Source organism: Triturus cristatus, chromosome 8 (genome assembly GCF_964204655.1).
Source record: "Triturus cristatus chromosome 8, aTriCri1.1, whole genome shotgun sequence".
NCBI lineage: Eukaryota > Metazoa > Chordata > Amphibia > Caudata > Salamandridae > Triturus > Triturus cristatus.
Genome location: NC_140591.1, coordinates 332,297,256 through 332,319,960, shown reverse-complemented (window position 1 = coordinate 332,319,960; position 22,705 = coordinate 332,297,256). Strand labels below are relative to the sequence as shown.

The window sequence follows — 22,705 nt, the reverse complement described above, 5'->3', positions numbered from 1 at the left end:
TTCAGTTTTGGCACTAAAACAAAGGAATGTCCCAGATATATAAGAGAATAGTTCTTTCGAAATACTGCCATTTAAAACACATTTTTAATCACATGTAGCAAATGTCCTTGTTTGGATTTAGCTGATGTATAAATGCATAGGTCTTCAAACCGCCCCTTCAGACAACAATCATGTTTTCAAATCCTCCCCAAGTTCAGGTCTATAACAGAATCCCCATTTGGAAATGGTGCCTCGGTTCCTTCTGCATTTGCACCCAGCACATGAGTATATAGGGGTTACCTGTCCTGGGGAGGGGGAGTTGGGGTTGTTTTCTTAGTTGGGATTTTTTAACGGGATCCAGGCGTGTCACGGGGGGGACATTTTTTAAGAGCTTTATGTGTAGGTTTCAGCAATGGGACCCCCATTAGGTTTGACTTGTCTCTCGTGGAATGTGAGGGGTATGCACTCTATGGTCAGGCGCCACAAGAGCCACTTCTATCTGATTCGCAGAGGCATTCAGATCACATTTCTTCAAGAAACCCACCTCCTGGAAAAAGAAGGGAAGGCATTACAATGCCGCTGGAGGGGGTCAGGTTTATTTTATTATACTGCATACGCTGCCTTTGCGAGAGGTGTATTGGTATGGATACGAGCAGCCATCCCATTCCAATGCACATCACAGGTGATTTACCCGGAGAGCAGATTTGTGGTGATAACGGGGAGACTAGACGGAAGAGACCTCACCTTAGGTAGTATACATACGCCTAACGCGGACCAGCCGGCCTTCTTCTCCTTGTTATCCAGAAGATTGGCGAACACCCTTACAGGGTCATTGATACTGGGGGGCAACTTCAATTGCACCACTGATGTTGCCCTTGATCGCTCCCACCCCCACTCCCTAATGCACCTGCACACAAATTAGCGGAATCACGCCGCAACTGGCAACAGAAATGAGGCTTAATCGATACCTGACGGGCGCAGCACCCCTTGACCAGGGATTACTCCTTCTCAGCCCTCCATGAATTACATGTTCGGCTAGATGCCATTCTGTGTTCACCCGATGTCCATGAGGGAATTAGTTGCAGCGAATACCTCATCAGGACGCTCTAAGACCACAACCCTGTCCTGGCACAGTTACAATGGTCGCGCGCGCGTGCCAAAATCCCACCTGGCACTTGCGTCCAGAGGCCTTAGATGACCAGGTCTTCCGTACAACTATTGGGGCAAGCTATCACTGACTATTTCCAGGTGAATGAGGGCACAGCTACGTCCACGATTGTGGAATGGGACGCCTGCAAACAGTACTTAGAGGGAGGTGTATATCTGAGCTGGTTGGGGTTCGGAAGGCTCTCCTTCAGGATATTCAGCGGGAGGACAAGGGCCTACGCGCCCTGGAGGTGGACAGGCCTGAAAACTCAGGCAAGCACCAGGAGTTACTAGAGACAAGGGAGGCAGTAGCCGCCTAAGTGGAGCGTCTGCGCTGCTTCGACTATAAGACCTACATCACTCAGGCACACTCGGAAAGGGACAAATCGAGAGCCCTTCTGGCTTGGTTGGCGACTCCGGCTAGGCGGGGATCAGTTATACTTGAACTTAGAGACCAGATAAGAGTAGCTAGGTATGACCAATAGGGGATCAACGACCTGTTTTTTGAATACTACACTAAGCTCTATCAGAGCCAACTGGCCCCAATGGAGGATGAGCTACAGGAATTCACATGAGAAGTTGACCTTCCTGCACTAGCCAAGGATGAGGCAACTATGTTGAGACGTGAGATTGAGGTATGAGAGGTGCGCGGAGCAATCAAAAGTATGGCTCGTAATAAAACCCCAGGCATCCCGATAGAATTTTACCTCGCCTATATTGACCTCCTAGCTCCCCAGCTCGCACGATTATATAATGATGCCAAGAGGCTTGGCAAACTACGTGTCTCCACTAGAGAGGCGATCATCATTCCTCTGTTAAAACCGGGCAAGCAGCCTTGGGATAGGACTGCATATTGCCCATTATCCATGCTCAATCTCGATGATAAAATATTAAGTAAGATCCTGGCCTCCCGATTGCTCCCTCACATGACCACCCTCATATCCACTGACCAATCTGGGTTCATCATCACCAGAAACACAGCGCTAAACATCAGAAGACTCTTATGCATATTAGAAGCAAATTCTTCCAACGCCATTACCACTGCTATCTTCGCAGTAGATATAGTAAAAGCCATTGACAGTTTGGAATGGACTTTCCTGTTCCATGTGATGCGGAGAATGGGGCTACACCCTGACTTTGTGAGTTGGACAGCTCTCTTGTACACTGACTCCACCACCAGAGTTAAAACTGGGGGAATAATCTTGAAAGCGTGCAGGGTAGGGAGGGGTACACGACAGGGGTGTCTCCTCTCTCCTCTGTTGTTTGCTCTGGCGATGGAACCATTAGCGGCGCATGCGAGATCGGGGCGGGCGTATCGAGGGCTTGACGTACACGGACTAGTCCATCATATTGCACTTTAAGCAACGATCTTTTACTTTTCCTGGCTGACTCGGGGAGGCCTTATTGGGGCAAAAAACCTGCTCCACGCTCTAAGAAGAGTGTTAGGATTAAAAATGAACTGGTCAAAATCCTGTCTTTTTCCGGCTCGTAGGGACCGAATGGATCCGCAGTGCACGGACGGAGTGAACTGGGAAAGCAGATGCCTGCCCTACCTGGGCACTCTTATTTACCACAGCCAGGAGGGCACTCTTGAGGGTGATATTAGAAAGGCTATCAGAGGGGCAAAAGCTAACTTTGAATTCTGGAGCCCCCTGCTGTTATCAGTAGCAGGCCAGGTGGCTCTACTCAAAATGGTAACCCTCCTACGGCTCCTCTATTATTTCGGGACCCTGCCGATCTGGATCCCAGCAACTTATTTCAAGCAGCTCCGTTCCATGATCACAGCTTTCCTATGGGGCAAGGGCAGGCGCAGGGTAGTGCTTTGCACACTCATGCGACCAAGGGTGGAGGGTGGTCTAGCGGTACCGGACTATGAGACTTATTATTTAGCAGCCCAATTTCAATGGCTCACACAATGGATGGTGTGGGCCACTAGAGGGGAGGACGGGCCCAGGGAGGACTTGGGGCCCCTGTTGATTTTGCCCCACATAGTACTGCGTCTCCCAATCAGTGCTACATCCCTCACCCTAGAATTTGCCGCAGCACGGAAATGCTAGAACAGGTATTTACGGAGAACTTCTATTAAGAGCCCCTATGCACCAGAAATACCATTGATAATGTGCAGGGCCTTGCCACACGGGGTCAACTGACAGAGATTAGAGAATTGGGCGCAGCGGGGCCTGACCACCAAGGGGGGCCTCTATGAGGAGGGTGCAATGACTCCGTTTAACGATCTGCAGGCCCGTTATGACTTGCCCGTGGGTGATTTCTTACAATACACGGCCCTCACGGCAGCCATCAGGAAACATTGGGAAGGAGGTCTCCCAGAACCACCCACTTCCATGGGTTGCCAGTATGTGGTGTTGGCAGCGGGCACCTTTAAACCAGTGATGTGTCTCTATAGACGCATGACTCTGGAATCCTTATCCCACCTGTCTACCCTAAAACTCAAATGGGAAACGGATATAGGAGGGGCCAACCCGGACAAGGCATGGGGTGAGCTTGTGAAGAGAGCCTGGAAGAGCACGAGGAATGCAAGGTTTCAGCTAGTACATTTCCACATTCTACACAGAGCATATCTTACCCCAGCAAAACTGCACGCATATTTCCCGGCCCAGCCATCCTCCTGCTTGTGATGTAATGCAGACAGAGCAGATTTTACACACATGTTATGGGACTGTGCGTTTCTTGACAGTTATTGGGAGGAGATATCAACATTACTGTCGGACCTCACTGATAGGGATCTTGACCCATTCATGGCACATTGTATCCTAAACTGGTTTTCACACACCTCAAAGAACAAAATCACTAGTAAATTTCTAGACTTGGGCTTGCTACTCGCCGAGAGAAACATCACCAGGCATTGGAGAGTGAAGCAGGGCCCTAGCATCGCCAAGTGGAAAGCAGAATTCCTAAAATGAGCTGAGTGTGAGGGAGTGATTAGGTTACAAATCGCACACCGCACAGGGAGTGAAAAGGCACTGGAGAGGGCGAGAGCCTGGGAATTATTGTTGTAGCTCTCAAATCTCCTGAAGATGATGTGGAGATCACATCCGTGGAGGACCCTGTGGTTAACATATAAACAGCTTTGAGCCCACCTTGGTCTATGCTCTCGCGATAAGTGGAGGCGCTCGACCTACCAGCCTGATTTCACTTAGCTTCCCTACATTCCAATAAGTCCCCCCACTGCGCTATTAGCTCTACTGACCTTTTTGCAACCAGCACTTAAGTGACAAGTCTGGTGGGTGGAGTGGGAGGGGGTGGGGGTTTAGTTGGGGATGGTAAGTTTCAATGGTTGGGCATTGCCTATTGCAAGGAACATACTCATGGGTTTGTTACCGGCCAGTAGGAATGGACACCTCAGAGAGCCATAGATGTGCCTTTCATAACCTGATTTGCCATGTGTCTTTGCTTAATATCTGGGGTATGTAACTGAACCCCCTATTGTCCTTTTCCTTTCATTGCTTTACTTCTTGGATGTATGGAAACTCAATAAAAATTGTTTTTAAAAAAATTAGTATTTAGGGGTTATTTTGCTCTCGAGACACCAGAAACAATTTTCACATGGCATGGATGAAGAATATGTCCAATCGCTACAGATCTACTTTTTTATCCATAAGGCTACCACAACTCACTATGGATCTTTTAACTCGGAACAGGGAAATAAGTTCCATTGCATGAAGGCTACCTCTGAAAAAACCTCCCCCATCTCATCCTTGTGTGTCAGTGAGAGGCAAGACACCAACCCCCTAGAAAAGGGAGCTGGCAGCAGAGTAAGATGGCCGACTAGGAGACGAGCTCCGCTCCGAGGGAGACTCTGATCGGGGAATACGGCGTTTCTGAGGCGGCCCTGCAACACCATCTCGGCGGCCCTAGATGCAGGGGCTCTCCCGGACTGCTCCGGTTTTGTCATCACGGCTGGGGAGTGGGGGCGGGGATGGCGGATTGACGGATGTCTCTCGAGCCTAGAGGCGTGTCATCAGCCTCGGCCTTGAGTGGCTGCCCAGCCCCACCTTCCATTCCAGTAGCGGGATCCTGCTGAGCAGGGGCTGTTCCTTGCGCCCGGCGGCACTCTGCGTCATGTCACTGCATGGACTGCCTCACCCTCCCAGGCGTTAGTGATAGGCACCACTTGTACTCTCAGACACCTGCCCGCCAGCAAAAGTGAGTGTGCCATAGCCCCCGGCCCCCATCTGACATGGGCATGGGGGCCTCTTCACAGTGTGGGGCAGAGGAAGGGGGAGAGCAGCTGTCAAATGCCTACCAGTGGTACAGAGGCACCCTCTTCACATCACTGCACAGACTGCCTCCCCCCGGCACAAGTGATAGACTCCACTCGTGCCCTCAGACACCCACCCGTCAGCAAAAGTGAGTGCACCATAGCCCCTTGCCCCCATCTGGCACGGGCACTGGACGTCTTCACAGTGTGGGGCAGAGGAAGTGGGAGATCGGCGGTGGAACGTCTAGAGGAGGTGCAGGAGCACCGTCCTGAAGTGGGACCCATCACGACGGTCTTAGAGGAGGGAGCCCCCCCGGATTGCTGTTTCAGCCCAGCGCGACTGCCTAGCCCACCCTCCACAACAGCAAAGTGGTCCTGACAAGCCGGTGCTGCTCTCTGGACCTGGCAAAGCACCAGTGCATCAGACGGACTGCCCCCTCCGGCATGGAAGGGAAGCAGCGCCTGCCCACTCAGCTGCCCTACACCCCATGGAACACAGCCAGGGTGTACATGCCTCGGCTCCTAGCTCCTAGCGTGGGGCAGTGAAAACAGGAGGCCAGAGAAAACCCGCTTCCCAGAGGTGCAGGAGCACACTCTTGAACCGAGAGGGGTGTGCCACACAAGAAGGTACGGGGATGAGAAGGAGTCATGGTGCAGGAAGGGGAGGACCAGAGGCTTCTCAGGGGCCCCCAGACTTGCTTGCATGTGCACCTGGGTTCCATACCTCGCTACATGCTTCCCTTATTGCACCATGGCCACGAAAGCTGACGACCTCCTGAGCGAGCGGCTCCCCAGCCCCCTCAATGACCCCGGCAGCAGGAGTCACTATGGACCGCATTCTACAAGAGATCTCTTCAGTCAGTCGCAGGTTGGAGGGGATGGACTCTTATATCTCCAAACTGGCGGATGAAGCTAAATTAATATGGGCGGATCTGGCTGGGTTCCACTCTTGTGCGGAGGCTTTGGATCTGAGGCTGACGGCGCTGGAAGGCCAGCTGAACACAATGTCGGACAGGGATCAAGAAATACTCTTACTCCGCAGCAAGCATGTCAACTTGGAGGATCGCAGCTGCAGGGAAAACGTCTGCTTCTTTGGGTTTCCAGAATCCGTTGAGGGCCATAATGCTGCAACGTTCTTGAAAGACATCCTCCCGAAGCTCATTGGAGCCAACTTTGATCCACCTCTGGAGAGCCAAAGGGCCCACCGCATAGGACCGCTCCACAAGGATTTTAACGTACGCCCATGTCCACTTATTACCTGTTTTCTACGTCACGACCAGATGAGGCAAATCCTAGCAGCAGCGCACGCACAAGGATCGTTCACCCAGGACGGCTACAGCATCCGAATGGCGCTGACTTCTCTAAAGAAACAAATGAACGCCACAAAACATTCCTATCTTTCAGGCCCCGGCTCCGACAGTTGAAAATAAATATGGCCTCTTTGAATCGGCGAGATTCTGCATCACCAAAGATGGCAATTCTAGGGATTTCTACGATCCAGAGGACCTCCGCCTGTTTCTGGACAATGCAACATGTCAGGACATGGACACACACACAGGCGACTTAGAACATTCCCAGCCATCTGGCCCATCTCAGTCAACAGAGAGCAGGAGACGGACCTATGTAGGAATATGGCACCATGGCAGGGACGAGGAGAGAATGGAACGCACACAGAAAGACAGAGCCTCCGCGCTACATGCTGCGGCCACTTTTGCCCACGAACCACAGAGGGACAAATCTCGTTCGCCTTTGAAACCAACAACTGAACCTGATCAGGGGGGCGGAGGGACTGTGGGTGAGGGCCCAGGTTGATGACCCCTACTACAGCTGGGTATGCACCGACGGCGCAGTGGGAAGATGTCTGACCAACGGACAGCTGAGTATCCTATACACTGTACTGTATTGCGGGGTGTCTTAGGCCTTGGAGGGCTACACTGTTCCACCTCACTCACTCATACTGTCAACCTGAGTTATGGAAGTTTATAGATGTTTCTTTGTACTTCACCAAAACAAATGTAAATTGTATTGTTTGTACAATGGTGTTGTTTAGTAGCGCAGCTTACATTTACATTTACACATGTCTGTGCTCACCTCTGCCCCCGCCGATTGCAGCCGCTCCACCCCCCCTCCTATGCAGATCGATAGTGACTGCGGCCCCACACCTGACACAGACGCTTTTTAAAGGGGGCACAGTATTATACATCTCAGTACACATATTCATAAACGGTAGGGTTTTGTGCAGATTGCAAACCCCTAAGTCCCTACGACACCCCCACATACAGGAGCCATACAGTGTCTCCCCACGAGTAGGGTGTTGCACATTCTCATCCCCCATCTTGATTCACCCATCGCTTGTTTTTTTTCTTCTTTTTTTTCAAGCCCCTCCTCTATATACAATGGTGATACTCCTCATGGCAGTGGCTCACCCCGCTTTGGGAGATTGGTACCCTCTCAGAGCGGCGCTCCGCCGAATATAGACCCGCGGTAGACAGATTAGTGCTCACAGTGCGTGAAGGGCCAAGAAGGTAATCCCCTCTTCTGGGTTCCTATTGTTCTTTCCCTACCTTCCCAATTCTGCCTCTCTCTCCCCTCATTACGACACATTCCAATCGGATACTAAGTACCTTCACTGCGATAACCTAGAACCTCTCTACTGTGCCTCCCCCGCTGATTGGGACGCCCTTGCAGCACACTCTGCTTTACAGGACCCCTCATTGCCCGCCGGCAACCCTATCGACTTAATAGACCTAAACGGTCAAGGAAATGCAAGAGGGTCCCCAAACCCCCTCCTCTTTCCCTTCCCTTTTTCTCTGTCTCTTCGTTTCTTTTTACTCTTTCCTTTTCCCCTCTTTTTCTTTCTTTCGTTCATCCTTTCTCCCTTGGGTCCCTAATATCGGGTCATTTCCCCCTTTCTCTTTAAAACACACCCCTGCCCGTAATCCTACACAGCAAGCTTTATAACCTCTCGGGGAGACCAAAGCTTCCACCCCCACTCTCACTTGGCTTCACTTACACATTGCACCCGTTCCCCACAGGGCTCACCACTCACTGCACAGCGCCGACCTCCCTGATCTGCACTCGCTGGGCTAAGCATTATGACCTCCCCATGCCCACTGCGAGCGGTCACATGGAGCGTTCACCGTCTCACGCACTACATAAAGCGGAAATAGATCTTGGCGTACCTGCAATCTAAACAAACAGATGTGGCTTTATAGCAGGAAACGCACCAGGAAGCAGTAGTTTCAGACAAACTGCAACGAGACTTGTTAGGGAAGGTGATACATAGTAGTGTGCAGACAGAGGCTCCTGGAACTGAGTGCGCAGGGTAGCAATTCTCCTCTGCAAATCCCTTCCGGCGACAGTGAAAAAGAGCTGGATGGATACTGATGGATGACACATTTTCGCAAAGCTAAAGATAGGTGATCACCACATATGCGTGAGGTCGGTCTATGCTCCAACTGGCTTGAAAAAACATTATTCTTGTAGTTAAATGGAGTTCTGTCAGAAATAGGCACTTCCCAATTCCTCATAGGCGGGAATTGGAACCTAGCAAGGGACCCGATTCTGGATAGGACTGGGCCCCTGGACAGGAGCAATGCAGATGACAGGGCATTGCTGGAGGATGTGATGCAAGATAACGGCCTGATAGATAACTGGCGCTTGAGTCACCCCACAAATACGGAATACACCTTTTCCTCTCAGGTACACGGCATGCTCTCCTGCCTGGATTACCTTCTCACCTCCCACAGAGCAGTACAGATTACCCAGGAATTCCAAATTCTGGAGACAGCCCTCTTGGACCACTCTCCTGTCCTCCTCTCACTGGAACTGGGACTGTCCAGTCCTGAACGCAAGCCCTGGTGACTGAATATCCAGAGCTACCGGGCCCCATCTGGTAAACCTCCTTGCAGGCACATGTCACGGATTTCCTAATTGATAATCAGGGCTCAGTCAACTCAAGCCGAACCCTATGGGTGGCAGCAAAGTCCACCGTACATGGCAGACTCATGAGGGATTCGGCTCAAGCCAACAAGCAAAACAAAGACAAGCAAAGAGTGCTGGAAGCTGACATCAGGAAGTATACTCGCCTTTACTCTGTATGTCACAACATCACAAGTCTCTGGAGCAGGCAAAGATGGCTTTGAATAGCCTTTTTACTACCAAAGCAGAATATGCTTTGCAGAGAATGAAGGGGAGGCATATGAGCATAGGAAAAAAGCAGGGAGGCACTTGGCAGCACAACTCCGCCAATGCGAGGCATCCATGGCTATCCCGGCCATCAGATCAGCAACGGGTGATACTATTAGCCTACCCCAGGATATAACGAACAAATTCACCTCCTTTTTTAAGTCCCTGTACACCCCAGGCCTGCCGATAGAGGCGGACAGACTGACTTGGTTTCAAAGGGAGGAGAGGCTCCCCGCCTCTCGGACAAAGCAAGGGAGCTATTAGAGGGGGAGATCAGCAAAGAGGAAATAACCTCAGTGATAGCGAAGCTGCCCTATCACAAAGCCCCTGGCGAGGATGGCTTTCCGGCGGAGTTTTACCGCTGCGCAGTGGAAGAGGTGGTCACCACGCTGCATGCAGCGTTTTGTGGAGCAGAACAGTCTGCTTCCCTGGGCCTCATTTCCAATAATGCTGTCACAGCCGTTATACCTAAACCCGGGAAGGACCCCCTGTAGCGCGGAAGCTATTGGCCTATCTCGCTGGTAAACTGCGATATAAAGATACAGGCAAGTATCCTGGCCGCACGCCTCCACAAAGTCATGTCATCCTTGGTACACGCCTCACAGGTGGGTTTCGTACCGGGCAGGTCCTCCAGTGACCACCTACGTACTCTCGCCCATGCATTGTGGGCATCCTAGGGCCTCCCTGCGGATGCTATTTCCCTCTCACTCGATGTGGAGCAGGCATTTGACCGGATCAAGTGGGAATACCTCTTCCGCACATAAAGTGCGGCTCCTCTCTGGGAACCCCCACAGCACAAGTGAACTGTGGCGGATTCTTATCTGACCCCTTCCCTATAAGTAGGGGGAATGCACCAGGGTTGCCCCCGCTCACCACTCCTCTTCCTCCTGGCCATGGAGCCACTGGCCACCACCATGCGCAATTTGGATACCATCACGGGAGTTCCACTTCCGATAGGTGACCTGCCCCGCTCACTGCCGTCTCTACTCCAAATTATTGATGACTTTTCTTCCCTTTCCCTTTCCGGGTACAAGATCAATTGGGGCAAAAGTGAAGCACTTCCCCTCTCAGACGGGACCACGAAAGCGTCCATACATGGTTTTCCCTTCAGATGGCAACAATTGCGCCTTAAGTATCTGGGAGTTCTTGTCAATAAAGGCCTAGCAGACATGATTCAGGACAACATCAACCCACTGATTACCCAGATGCAGCGAGACTTCAAGAAATGGAAGTCCTTGGGACTTTTGCTGTGGGGTAGAGTGCAGGCAATCTGCATGGTAATGCTACTGCGCTTCAACTATACCCTTGGGATGCTCCAGATGCAGGTGCCCCTCACAACCTTGCAGCAGATAGACTCCAAGATAAGGTTATTTGTGTGGGGCTCCTCAAAGCCACGCATAGCAGCGTCCAAGTTACGAGCTTGCCGCACCCACGGGGGACTTGGCATTTCAGCGGTAGAACTCTATGCACTGGTGTTACATCTTTCCCAGGTGGCGTGCTTCCTACCAGACTTCCCGGACCCTCCACAATGGGTTCCGTTGGAACGTCACCTACTTTCGGCCAAGGGAGGTCTATCCTCCCTATATATGACGAAGCCCGGGAACAGTGGTACTACACACCCGATCATATCCACCACGCACATGGCCTGGCACCGTGCACACAAGTCTGCATGACAAGGCCCCACTATGGGGTAACAATGCTATACGTATAGGGGGGAAGCGCCTGAGATGGCAGGTGTGGCAGGCAGCTGGTATACATACCATTGATCAGCTTATATGCAATGGTTCCTTGAAACCTCTGGCACAACTCGAAGAGGAGTACGGTCTCCCTACAACACAATCCTGGAGATACACCCAGTTACAACACTGTTTGAGGCAGTGCTTGGGCCCCCCTTGGAACCTGTCCTTGTCTCCGGTGCTGTAATTTCTCCTCGCCTGGGGGAGGTACAAAAGGGTAATGTCAGGACTATATGGGACGCTATCGTTGCATCGCTTATCGACCCCCTTGGCGCAGATGCTACATGCCAGATAGCAGGAATGGTTGACGATCACATACGAAGATGACGACCTGGGGGATATCCTAGAAGCCCTAGAAAAGGGCGCAAGAGAGGCGTGGATGATATTATGCCTTTTTACAGTTTTGCAGGACTGGTACTGGACGCCCACGAAATTGCACAGAGCGGGTCATCTCCCCCATGCTAACTGCTGGAGCTGTCCCAACTCCCGATGCGACATAGCACATATCATCGGTGAGTGCCACTCAGTGCAGGCTTTTTGGGAGTACATGAGATGGACCCTGAGTGCCACTATGCCACTTTGTCTACCGCTTAGGCCCCCTGAGGTTCTCCTGCATGACTTGCAGCAGTTCCCGGACTTATCAAGACAGCTATGCCACCTCTTTCATACAGCTTTGGCCACGGCCAAACTCTGCATACTGCGCCAGTGGAGGGCCGTGACACCCCACCCAGAGACACAAGAGTCCTGGCTGACAGCTACGATTCAAACTGCTTCTAATGAGAGGATCAAAAGTAACCTACAGGACCAATCAGAGATCTGTCTAGATGTATGGACACCCTTTCTGCGTATAGAGGCGCCGGACGTGGATGCAGAAGTGCTTGTAGCAGGCTCTGGAGATTGAATGCATAGCGCGCCACAGCTGCTCTAGAGGCCATCATCATTCCCCTCACTTCCACCCTTTGGTACACCCTCTTCCCGCTCTCTCTTCTCTTCTATTCGCTTTTATTTATCTATTCCTCTATTCCCCCTTCTTTAGCTCTGCTTCGGTATTCGCAGCCTTATTATCAGCACTACTACCATCCTCACTGTTATTACTATTATTATTATTCTTATTCTTACCACTATCATGTTTACTACCATTATTACTACTACTGTTATTAGGTGCTGTTTCCCTCCCTTCCATCTCCCCATACCTCTCCCCCTCTGGCACACTCATACCTGCACAAACACCCCCGTGCTGCCACATGACCACAGGGCTAGGCTGACACACAGCCAAACCATCAAAGACCTCGTATTTTGTCAGGGCTCCTTCGCCAGGGCCTGTCGGTGTCCCCCCCCCCCCTCCCCCCACAACCCCCTTGAACTGGCTCTTTGGTTTCTCTCTCAAATGGAGAACGAGGCACTAACGAGGTAACTCATAATCATCTACAAACATTCTGGGGGGTCAAGGGGAAGTGGAGCGGGAGCTGAGGTAGGGTGGTAGTTTTCATCTAGCCCGGTAGGGGAGGAAGCAAGAAAGAAGAACTGTGCAGGCACATATATACTCCCCTTCCCCCTTGGTCCCCCCCACCCTTCCCTTCCCCTATTATGACCCACATTTATAGTTTGCAGTGGATGATGGTTATTCGTAGGATCAATGTGTCAAATCTTTGGAGGCATATCACATGTTTATACTGATTATGTGTATGTAACCCTGAACAGCGTATGTACAACCCTACTTTGTTTTCTATGTTACAATGTTTGAATACGTAATAAAGGAATACAACATAAAAAAAAGAATCCATCCTTACTGGTCCTCATGGAGTCTTTTCAGGACAAGAGACTAGAAGTAAAGAAAGAGTTTGTACCCCTCAGTACTTTAGTAGGCAGGCGGGAATTCGCCCGTGCGTTCTTCTCAGCCTCAAGCAGCTCTCTGCCTTGAAAGAAATTGCCCCAGTTGTCACGGGTGAACCCACCCGTGATAACAGAATATCAATGAATGAATTAAATTCGATTTTAAACATATTCTCCTACTATCTTCTGTTTTGCTGATCACTTATGCATTTTCGTTCTAGCTAGGCACAGTGTTCGTTTTCCAGTTGCACAAAATTGCACAAAACCTCAGCGCTCAGCCTGGCCTAGGATTTCCTCTCTCTCTCCCTCCAAAGGATTCCCAAAAGCCAGCCTTATCTTGGCCTTAAAGAATAAGAGCAAAACCCCAGCTCTCCTAAGCACATCATCTATCCCTAAATAGAGTGACCAGAATATCTTACCTTCAAAGCAGCCAAGTGTCACGAGCTTCCTTTGAAAGACAACTTTCAAAACACAAGGCCAGTGAGGGATAGGCAATAAGGTTTTAGTTTAGGGAGAGTTTTGGCCAGTGGTGTGAGGAATATCTTCCAGGAAGGGTTGAGATGTAAGGGACCCATTAATCTCATGTGAGACCTAAGAGTCTCTATTGTAGGAGAGGGATTAAAGGCAGAGCACGGAGTGGGTGCTTAAAAATAGAAAGAGACAATTTATGAAAGCCAAATTTGCAGCATTCAAAATGAATTCCATGTTGACTATTAAGTTTAATTATTCAGTTGTATTCCATGAGAATTATGTTTTTCCCAATGTCCTACCTAGAAGCATAGATAAAAAGACTTGAAACTGCAAGTTTAAATGCGTGCAGCCTCACATGTTACATTACACTCAGGCTCATGTTTGCTTTCCTAAGTGTACAGGTTGAACACATTACTTTTTAGATTTAATCACTGTGTAATTAGGATTAATTTTCAAAAGGTGCAGCGGCAGCTGATTTACACAAACTTAACCATAGCAGAGAAAAATTTGTGTTTCACTTTGAACATGCATTGCTAGTCTGGAGTACTACTGCTGAGCTTCCTGGGTGTACATCAAAAGTAAGAGGTGAAAGATTTCGTTCCAGGCTTATATTTACAAATAACATTTAAGCAACTGCCTGTGCATGTGCTCACTTTTCAGCTTATTAGCAGAAATGTAAAACAGACCAACTTAATTGTAGAACCATTTTCTACATTCAAGGAAAGGCTCAAGAAGTTAGGTCCTGTATGACAGGTCCAAACTTGAACAAAGGTAAAAAAGCTAACTATTCAGAAAAAGAAAAAAAACATTTAGGAAAAACACAGTGAAAAAACACTGCCTTACACTGAGTTAAAAACACTGCCTTAGACAGATTTAAGTCTTTAAGCGACACTAGGGGGCATATGTATCAAGCTAAATTGCGATTGCAAACGCTGAAATTCGCAGAATTTCAGTGTTTGCGATCGTAATTTAGCTGTGTGCAATGTATGAAAAAAAAAACACTTGCAGAATAAGGAATCGCTAAATTTGCGATTCCCTATTTTGCGAATGCATTTAAGGAATCGCAAATTGCAATTCCGTAAATGCAATGTAGGAAGCACAGAAAAATTGCAATTTAGCCATAAGGAATCGCAAATTACCATCAACTTCAAGTTGGTGATAAGTTGCGATTTCTTTGAAAAATGCACTTTTGTGCATTTTTCAACGTGCCACATGTGCACACATACATATTTCAGGGGTGCAACAGGGTGTCCTTTTGGCACCCTTGCAACCTTGAAATTGCATTCTCAATTTGCGATTCTCTAATTGGTAATCGCAAATTGAGAATGTCTTCCCATTCATTCCTATGGGTCTCCTAGCCCATAGGAATGAATGGGAAGGTATTCCTTATTTGCGAATCTCAATTTGTGATTCGCAAATAAGGAATATGTAGAATTCTCAACATTTTTAGCAAATCCTACATACATTGTATTTTGCAATTCTCGAATGGCGATTCTCTAAAAATCGCAATTTGTGGATCGCAAAACTCTTTTCTGATACATATGCCCCCAAATGTCCAAATGGAAAATGGAGGCAGTACCTTAGAGAACTTTGAATACAGCTGGACTATGTTTTTTGAGGAACTTGCTCAGAGCACATATAGCCTCTGCTTTTTCTTCCTTTTCTGCACTGCCAGCAACTTTCTCTCTGACAACATTGTGTCCGATTCATGTTCACAATGCATGTACACTACAAGGGAATAATGCAAATGTAATCATCTCTAGTTTGAATGTTAGCTGTGCTGGTAGAGACTATTTCACTGTAGAATGAATGAGGACAGTTCTTTAGAAGGAAGCCAGATCTGGTGGCTTCTTGATTGTTGGGCAGGTCACATTTATCTCTGGGGATCATTTCCTTCAGGAGAGAAGTCAAATGTACATAAGAGCAATGTTGTTTTCAGGTGTTTCTTGAAGGTTCGATAGTTGAGCATACCTCTCATTGCCTTGGTAGAGGCATTCCAGAGATGGGAGCCTGCACCCTGATGAGTGGGCCTTCCTTTAGGACCTTTTTGATTGTGAGGTTGCAAATTGAAAGTCACCTAGCAGAGAGGTGGAAGGTTTTGGAGTAACCAGCAGTTCACAGCACTTTTATATTTACCCTGCTTTCCCCTGAGAGCCACAGGAAAACAGTTGAAGGTTTTATTGGGCTGGTGGTATATCTACTTGTCTTTTCAGTGTCAGATTAACTTGTTGCTTAGTTTTGTAGTGTTTACAGGTTTTGGTTTATTCTTTTGGTAGGCTAATGTGTACAGTATTACAGTAGTACAATTGTGCCATGATCAGTGATCTGGTATGAGATACCAAATAGGCCAAAATTCAATTAGGTTGTGACACCTGCTGGTCTGTATCAAACATAGTGGTTCTCATAGCAACTACATTGGATTAAAGAGAAGCAGAACTTCGCCGATGGGGACTACTGGCTCCAGGTTCAAATCAAAATCAAATACGGGGCACCCTGTATTCCAATGGAACCTGGATAACTAATACCATATGTACAAAACACTGTTCCAGTAGGAATCATCAAGAACTACTTTAAAATCCTTCTGCAGTGGCTAGCTCACTTAATGGCCCTGCTAACACAATTAATGTGCACCACAATAATAAAGGCAGAGATTGGTTCATGTATCAACAAATATACATATATATTATTGTAACAATTCCAATTCTTGGGGCACTTTGGTGTCGCAGAAAGGGCCGCAGGCACTTGTGCGGCCCTTTCTGTAATCCAGATAGCACTGGCCACATATCGCGCCAGCGCTATCACCAGAGAGTGGTCCCTCCTTTACATGGGGGTGTGGCCCCATGCAAATGAGGCAATCCCTTTGCCTCTGTGCCAACGCTATATTATAGTCGTGGGTACAGAGACAACGAAGTTGTGAGGAGGCGCACTGACAGTGCACAACCTAAAAGGAAAACGTTCCTCTCATCAGTGGAACAGAAATATTGAGCACATTTTATATACTCATCTGTGTTTTCTTTTATAGGCAAGCCAAGTAAACCTTTTTTCTCAGGACGGGCCCGCAAAGTGAACTGTACATCGGAAAGTTATCCCCAACCAGTGGTTGATTGGCGCTTTTGTCGCACGCCCCTTGACAGGTAATACTTAATACTATTCTTTGTCATTGCCACACAGTACAAAAATGTTGTGCCACTAAATTACCTCTTCTCATGCTTGCATGTGGAGAATACCTGAGTGAATTGAGATGTTTAGGTTCATGAGGCAATTACATGCAAATGGAGAAAATAATATTGAACCACATCTCGGAAATCTATACAAGTATGTGAATATCTTGTCTCAAACATTGAAGGGACTCAAAGGTCACCTATTAAAGGAGTTGTGCATTAATTATCATAGTGTTGTAGACGTCCCTTGCTGCTCATGGGTGTCCATATTCTTAGTAATCACTCTGGGGTAACTGTTCCTATGAAAAAAGAAGGAAGCAACCTAATCTGGTAGCTTAGATCAATGTGTTAGGGGTATCTCATTCTGTTATGATGAAGGTTGGGTATCCATGAAGGTGGGATAATTCCTCATTTTGGAAAAAGTGCCCTCACACACCCCTGCGGGTGTCATGCTTCATCATCGGGCGTTTGCTCCTCGTGGGGGTGGCGCTGCTGTCCCCTATGGGCCCCGCGAGAGGTCTCTTTGCCGGAGATCTTTTAAAAAGAGACGCCGATTCAGATCACCGTCGCTGAAAGCAGATTTATTGCCAGAATCTCGGTCACAGCTTTCAAATCATGACTGGCCGAAATAAATGAAGAGATGAATGAACATATGGAGTTCATCACCTTTATTGTATTCATGTACTTTAGATGGAGTAGGACGTGTGGTCCTTGAGCTCCGTTCTCCCTTGGCCCGCCGCATAGCCTCCCGCCGCCATGGGCTATATACACTTACCCCTGAGAGCCGACTGGGGGCCATCTGTGGTCTGGCGGCGGAGCTGGGATCCTGCCGCGGGCCGAACGGCATGACTGGGACTGGGCGAAGGACAGCTACCGACATCTTGCTGTGGAGGGCCGCCAAATCTCCGGGGCTTGCGGCAGTGTGGAGACCTCTGCTGCGGTCCACCGCACCCACGTAGACAATGCCTGGAATACTCCTGATGCTGCGGTGGCGTCTACTGCGGGGATCAGCTGCACCGGGACCTCAATCCGGTGACGTGGCACAGTGCCCGCCTCTAGCGTGATCCTCGGCACTGCAGAGCCCCGCGACGGCAGCACAGGTGGTGGCGAGAGCAGAGACAGTGTGTGGACCCTCCTGAGCACCCGCCTCGTAGGGTGTTGAACTGACTCATTCTCAGACAAGGTACAATTACCTTTGTTGCCATGATCAATGATTTTAGCCTTGGGATGATCGGTAACTAAAGCGGCCTGACCCTAATATGGCCGCTGAAATGTACGGAAAGTGTTTTACCTTTCCCTATGGAGATGCACTCCAAAAGATTGGCAACTCGTGCAAGTTTTAATAGTAAGGCTGTGTCGGCTTCCTTTAAAGAACATTTCTGCACACAATCGTTTCCACCAGCAGGGCGATCTTCCTCAGAGCGGGGCCTGGCCCTAAGATGGCGCCCATGGTCTAGTATCGGCAAAATCGCCTCAAAATGGCTCCTCCTCCTTCCAGGGAGTTTTGAGGACCAGAGGGTACCTGAATCAATTCCTCATAAAAAATATTGCTAATACTTCAAAGTGGGATATGCCGCGCCTGTCCTTAAAATGGCGCCCGCCAGGGAAATACCACCGGAGAGAGAGGCTGACCCATCATCGTCCCATGTATAAACTGGATACAATGCATAACAGAGTAAAAGAACCACAGAGCCAGAGGCAAGACGAGCTACAAAGTCACAGGGTTCAACTGATCCCTATAATCAGCGCTTGATACCGGGGGCATAGCGAGACCTGCTGACTCAGGGAAAGGTCAGGCCCAGGCTTGCCTGACTCTAAAATGGCGCCAAAAATCAACATCTGCAATGTCACTATGAGGGCCTATTGAGGACTAAAGTCTGATGAGGATCAGATTTCTATTCACAACTCCTCTTCAGTTTCACTCTTGACAAGAGGACTGAAGGCAAGAACGATGGGTTGTCCCACAATGCTACAGACTTTGGAACTATCCCTTGCATGTCTTCTCTCCCCACTCTTGACCTGGGGGCGACCTGGAGGACGAGGCGGTCTGCGCTTCCCAGTAACACTAGGACCGGTGCTTTTATGGCACTATGACGATGCCCCCTGGGCATAATTACAGCGGAACCTGAGCAACCTTGGCCGATGTCCGGTTGAGCTGTCCTATGCAGCTATAGAAGAGTTTGGCTCTGGTTCACCACCTCGGCCGTCACCTATGCAGCCGGACATCTGACACTGTTTTCCTTGTCTCCCGGCTGTGTTTCCTCCCCTTCCCAGACTCTTCCCCGTGTCTTGGCTATACTACGCGTTAATTAACCATATTATTGTGTAAATCTCATGTTTTTCTCCTATGTCTATACTTGATTTTGGTTTTTCATAGGAACAGATACCCATGAGTGATTGCTACGTAGTTCTTTGGGAGCTTTGGTACTAGACCTTTTCTCTCTAATTGGCCTCCGGTCCCCTCCTCTCTCTTTTGATTTATGTCCATATTCTTAACCGGAATGGCATCCAAGTGGCAGTGCAAATTTAACTAGGGAATAATAGTGAAATATACTAGTTTCAACTTTATTGTTTCAGAGAGCACAAAATAAATATCTCTCCACTAGGACCTTACCTGTGCCTGGTCCTTCGACCAGGCAAGGTCGCTTTCGACCCTCGTTCCAGTGGGTGAAAGGCACCCGCCTCGTTCCTTATGCCTCTCTTTGCCCTCCCTCTCTCTATATATATATCTCTGTCACTCTCAAAAGCTCTCTATTCCTTTCAGGTCTGCACCTATTTTCTGACTGTTGTCTCTGCTACCACAACTCCTTGGACTGTTTTGCTGCTTTTAGCTACTAGCACTGATTTTGCTTAGATTTACTGATTGTGCCTTGCTGTCTCCGCTTTTGCCTTGCTGTCACTACTTTTGCCTTATTCTTCACTGCTTTCCATTTCCACCTTGCCCTTTTCTGTTGTTCTGCTTGCTCTCTTACGATCATCTCTGTGCTCTTTGCTCCACTTTCACTCTTGCTCACCTCTCACTCTCTGTAGTGTTTTTTTGCTTTCACTTTCGCACCTTTGGCCATTTTTCCTCTGCCTACTTTTGTGGCACCTTTCTCTTTTTGTTTAGCTTTTTTCTGTTTTATCACAGTTTCTATTCCTTTTTCCACTCCATCACTGCTTCTCCTGCTCTTTACCTCCCTCCCCTCCACGTGGGCTCCTTACCTCGTGTCCTGCCTCCCTTTCTCCTGTCTTCCCGCTCTCTCGCCTCCCACCTCCAGTGCTTGGTCCCTTCTTTACCCAGTGCCCCATGCTATCCTCCCCCTTCCAAGGATCTACTTAATGGCGGCCATGTGTAGTGGGAGAGGGACTAATGAGCTGAAGATGTGCTAAAGGCAAGCCCTTCTTTGCCCATCCACATCTGGTCTGTGCCCAGCACCAGGAACCCTGGCCCTACTCCCACCTTTCACTACCCCTCTGCAATCCTCTGTGCTCTCAACCCTGGTCACATCTGGCTATGCTGGTGCCGCACTGCAACACACCATACTCAGGGAGCTTTCTCTTGTGCCGCCAGCAAGTTCTTAAGGACTCACCCTAACCCACCTACCTCCAGTTCAGCACCGATCGCAATGACCGGCCATCATCCAAATAGCAACCCTTGTTAACACCGGCTCTTTCAACAAACACGCCGCATAATTCTGGGACCTGCTGCATGACCATGCCCCTGTCCTGCTGTTTCTCATGGAAAATTGGCTGAAACCCACAGCAGCACCACACATTACAACAGCTAGCCCCCAAAGGGATAAAAAGTTACTACAAACGCAGCAACACATTTTGCTGCACAGGGGAGGGTACTTAACAACAGTTGACTGGTCACCTTTCAATTGTGTTTTGCTGTATTTGAGTGTTAAACTGTTACTCATGAGCAGGAACCTTTCCGAAACAGTGTTAACATGTTAAAAAAAGACGAAATAATGCAGTAATACTTTCACAAAATGTGCTGCATTGTACCACATAATTTGCCTTTTCTTGCTGGATAATGTATTTAACCTTGCTGCAAAGTGTGGTCCTCCTCTGTCTCTTAATTTCAGTAGGCCTGAGTATATGCAGATTTCATGATATTCCATTAAACCACATGATGAATATGAAAAGGGATCTTTCTTTGCAATATACCAAGGCGTTATGAATTTAATCATATTTCCTCTGTAATAGAAGTAGTAAAAAAGAATTGGATGAATGCACATTTATATACTACAGCACAGAAAATAACTTGACAGGTTACCAGCAGCAAAAAGCAAACTATTTCACATTTATCAGTGGAAAATCCTAACCTCTGAGGCAACTATTTATTTTATTTATTTTTTTATTTATTTGTAGAGCGCCTGAATCTCCCCCAGAGGGATATCTCTGCGCTATGGAGGTGCTGCAGTAGGCCATGAAGGGGGGCAAATTAAAATAATACAGTTTTGAGGAGCTTTCTGAATTCAAGGTGGTCAGGGCATTGCCGTAGATGGGTAGGGAGCTGATTCCACTAGAGAGGGGCTAGATGAAAGAAAGCTTTCCCACCCAGCCGCGATTTTTTTAACCCAGGAACAAGAAGCAAAGACTTAGTTCCTGAACGAATTGACCTAGTGGGTGTGTAGTGGTTGAATCTCCTTGCAAGATAGCTGGGGCCTTTGCCATCCACGGCCTTGTGAACAATACAACACATTTTGAACTTGATTTGTTTGCGTACCGGGAGCCAGTGAAGCTGTTGTAGGAGGGGAAGAGATGTCATTCTAGGGGGAGCGTTCGAGACGAGGCGCGCAGCGGTGTTTTGGACCACCTGCAATCTGCTCAATGAGGACTCATTGGCTGAGACCAGGAGGGCATTGCAGTAGTCTAAAATGCTTAGTACCAATGCCTGGATGAGAGATTTCCATGTGGACAAGGGGAGGAAAGGGAAGACTCACCGTAATAGTCCAAGTACATAAAAACAGGAGCCAGCAGTGTTGGCAGCATGCTCCTTCATGGTCAATGCCTGGTCTAGGTGTATACCAAGGTTCTTGACTACGGTCTTAGGCTCGGGGGGATCACCAAGATCCACCAGCCACCAATCTGGAGACCACAGTAGTGGGGCATCTCCAAACAGAATAATCTCAGTCTTCCCTGCGTTAAGCTGAAGGAAATTGCTCCTCATCCAGCTGGCTATGGCTATCATACCTTCCGAGAAGGTGGACTGGGCCTTAAGGGTGGATTTATTAAACGACAATAAAAGCTGAGTATCATCAGTGTATGATATGGGTGTAAAATCTAATGTCCTAAGTAGGTCTGCAAGGGGAGCAACATAAATGTTGAACACAGTGGGGCTGAGACAAGAGCCCTGGGGTACTCCTTTGGTCAGATCCATAGTCTTTGAACGAAAAGGGCCTAGGTTGATAGTCTGGGAGCAAAGGGAGAGAAAGCTCATCATCCACCGGAACACCGATCCTCGGAGTCCAATTTTCTTCAGTCTCCTGAGCAAGATCTAATGGGAGACGGTGTCGAATCCGGCCAAGAGGTCAAGCAGCACGAGTAGTAGTGATTGTTCGTTGTCCAGGGATTCCCGGATGTTGTCAGTGACAGCAATCAAGGCTGACTCAGTGCTGTGCCTAGGCCTAAATCTAGATTGAGAAGGATCAAGGCAACCCGTAGACTCGACATAGTCAGATAGGTGTTTATTGATGTGTTTTTCCAGTAACTTGCTCAGGAGGGGTAGCAGAGAAATAGGCCAAATATGCTCACGTTATATAAAATTTGGGATATTATCTGGATTTACACAGCTCTCTAAGTTCGTCCGTGAAACTCTGGTAACTATGTGGTACCAGTTTTGAAAGTGATGAATTGATCAGTAAGCCTAGGATGTACCTGAATTGGCCATTTCCCACTGATAATGTGCATATTTAGAGTGGCTAACGTTCCCTCCATTCTGGGTAAAACACAAACAATTTGTAGATAGGTGTCGATACGGTGTG

General features: G+C 48.5%; 1 protein-coding gene across 3 annotated transcripts in view; it reads left to right on the top strand.

Annotated features, from left to right (window-relative positions):
- Positions 1-22,705, top strand: part of FLT3 (fms related receptor tyrosine kinase 3) — a 581,742-nt gene that overhangs the window by 231,609 nt on the left and 327,428 nt on the right. For all 3 annotated transcript variants that reach the window (XM_085621634.1, XM_085621633.1, XM_085621635.1), the window contains one exon: positions 16,595-16,706. In XM_085621634.1, coding sequence (XP_085477760.1) covers positions 16,595-16,706 — 112 coding nt within the window. The remainder of the gene's footprint in view (positions 1-16,594; positions 16,707-22,705) is intronic.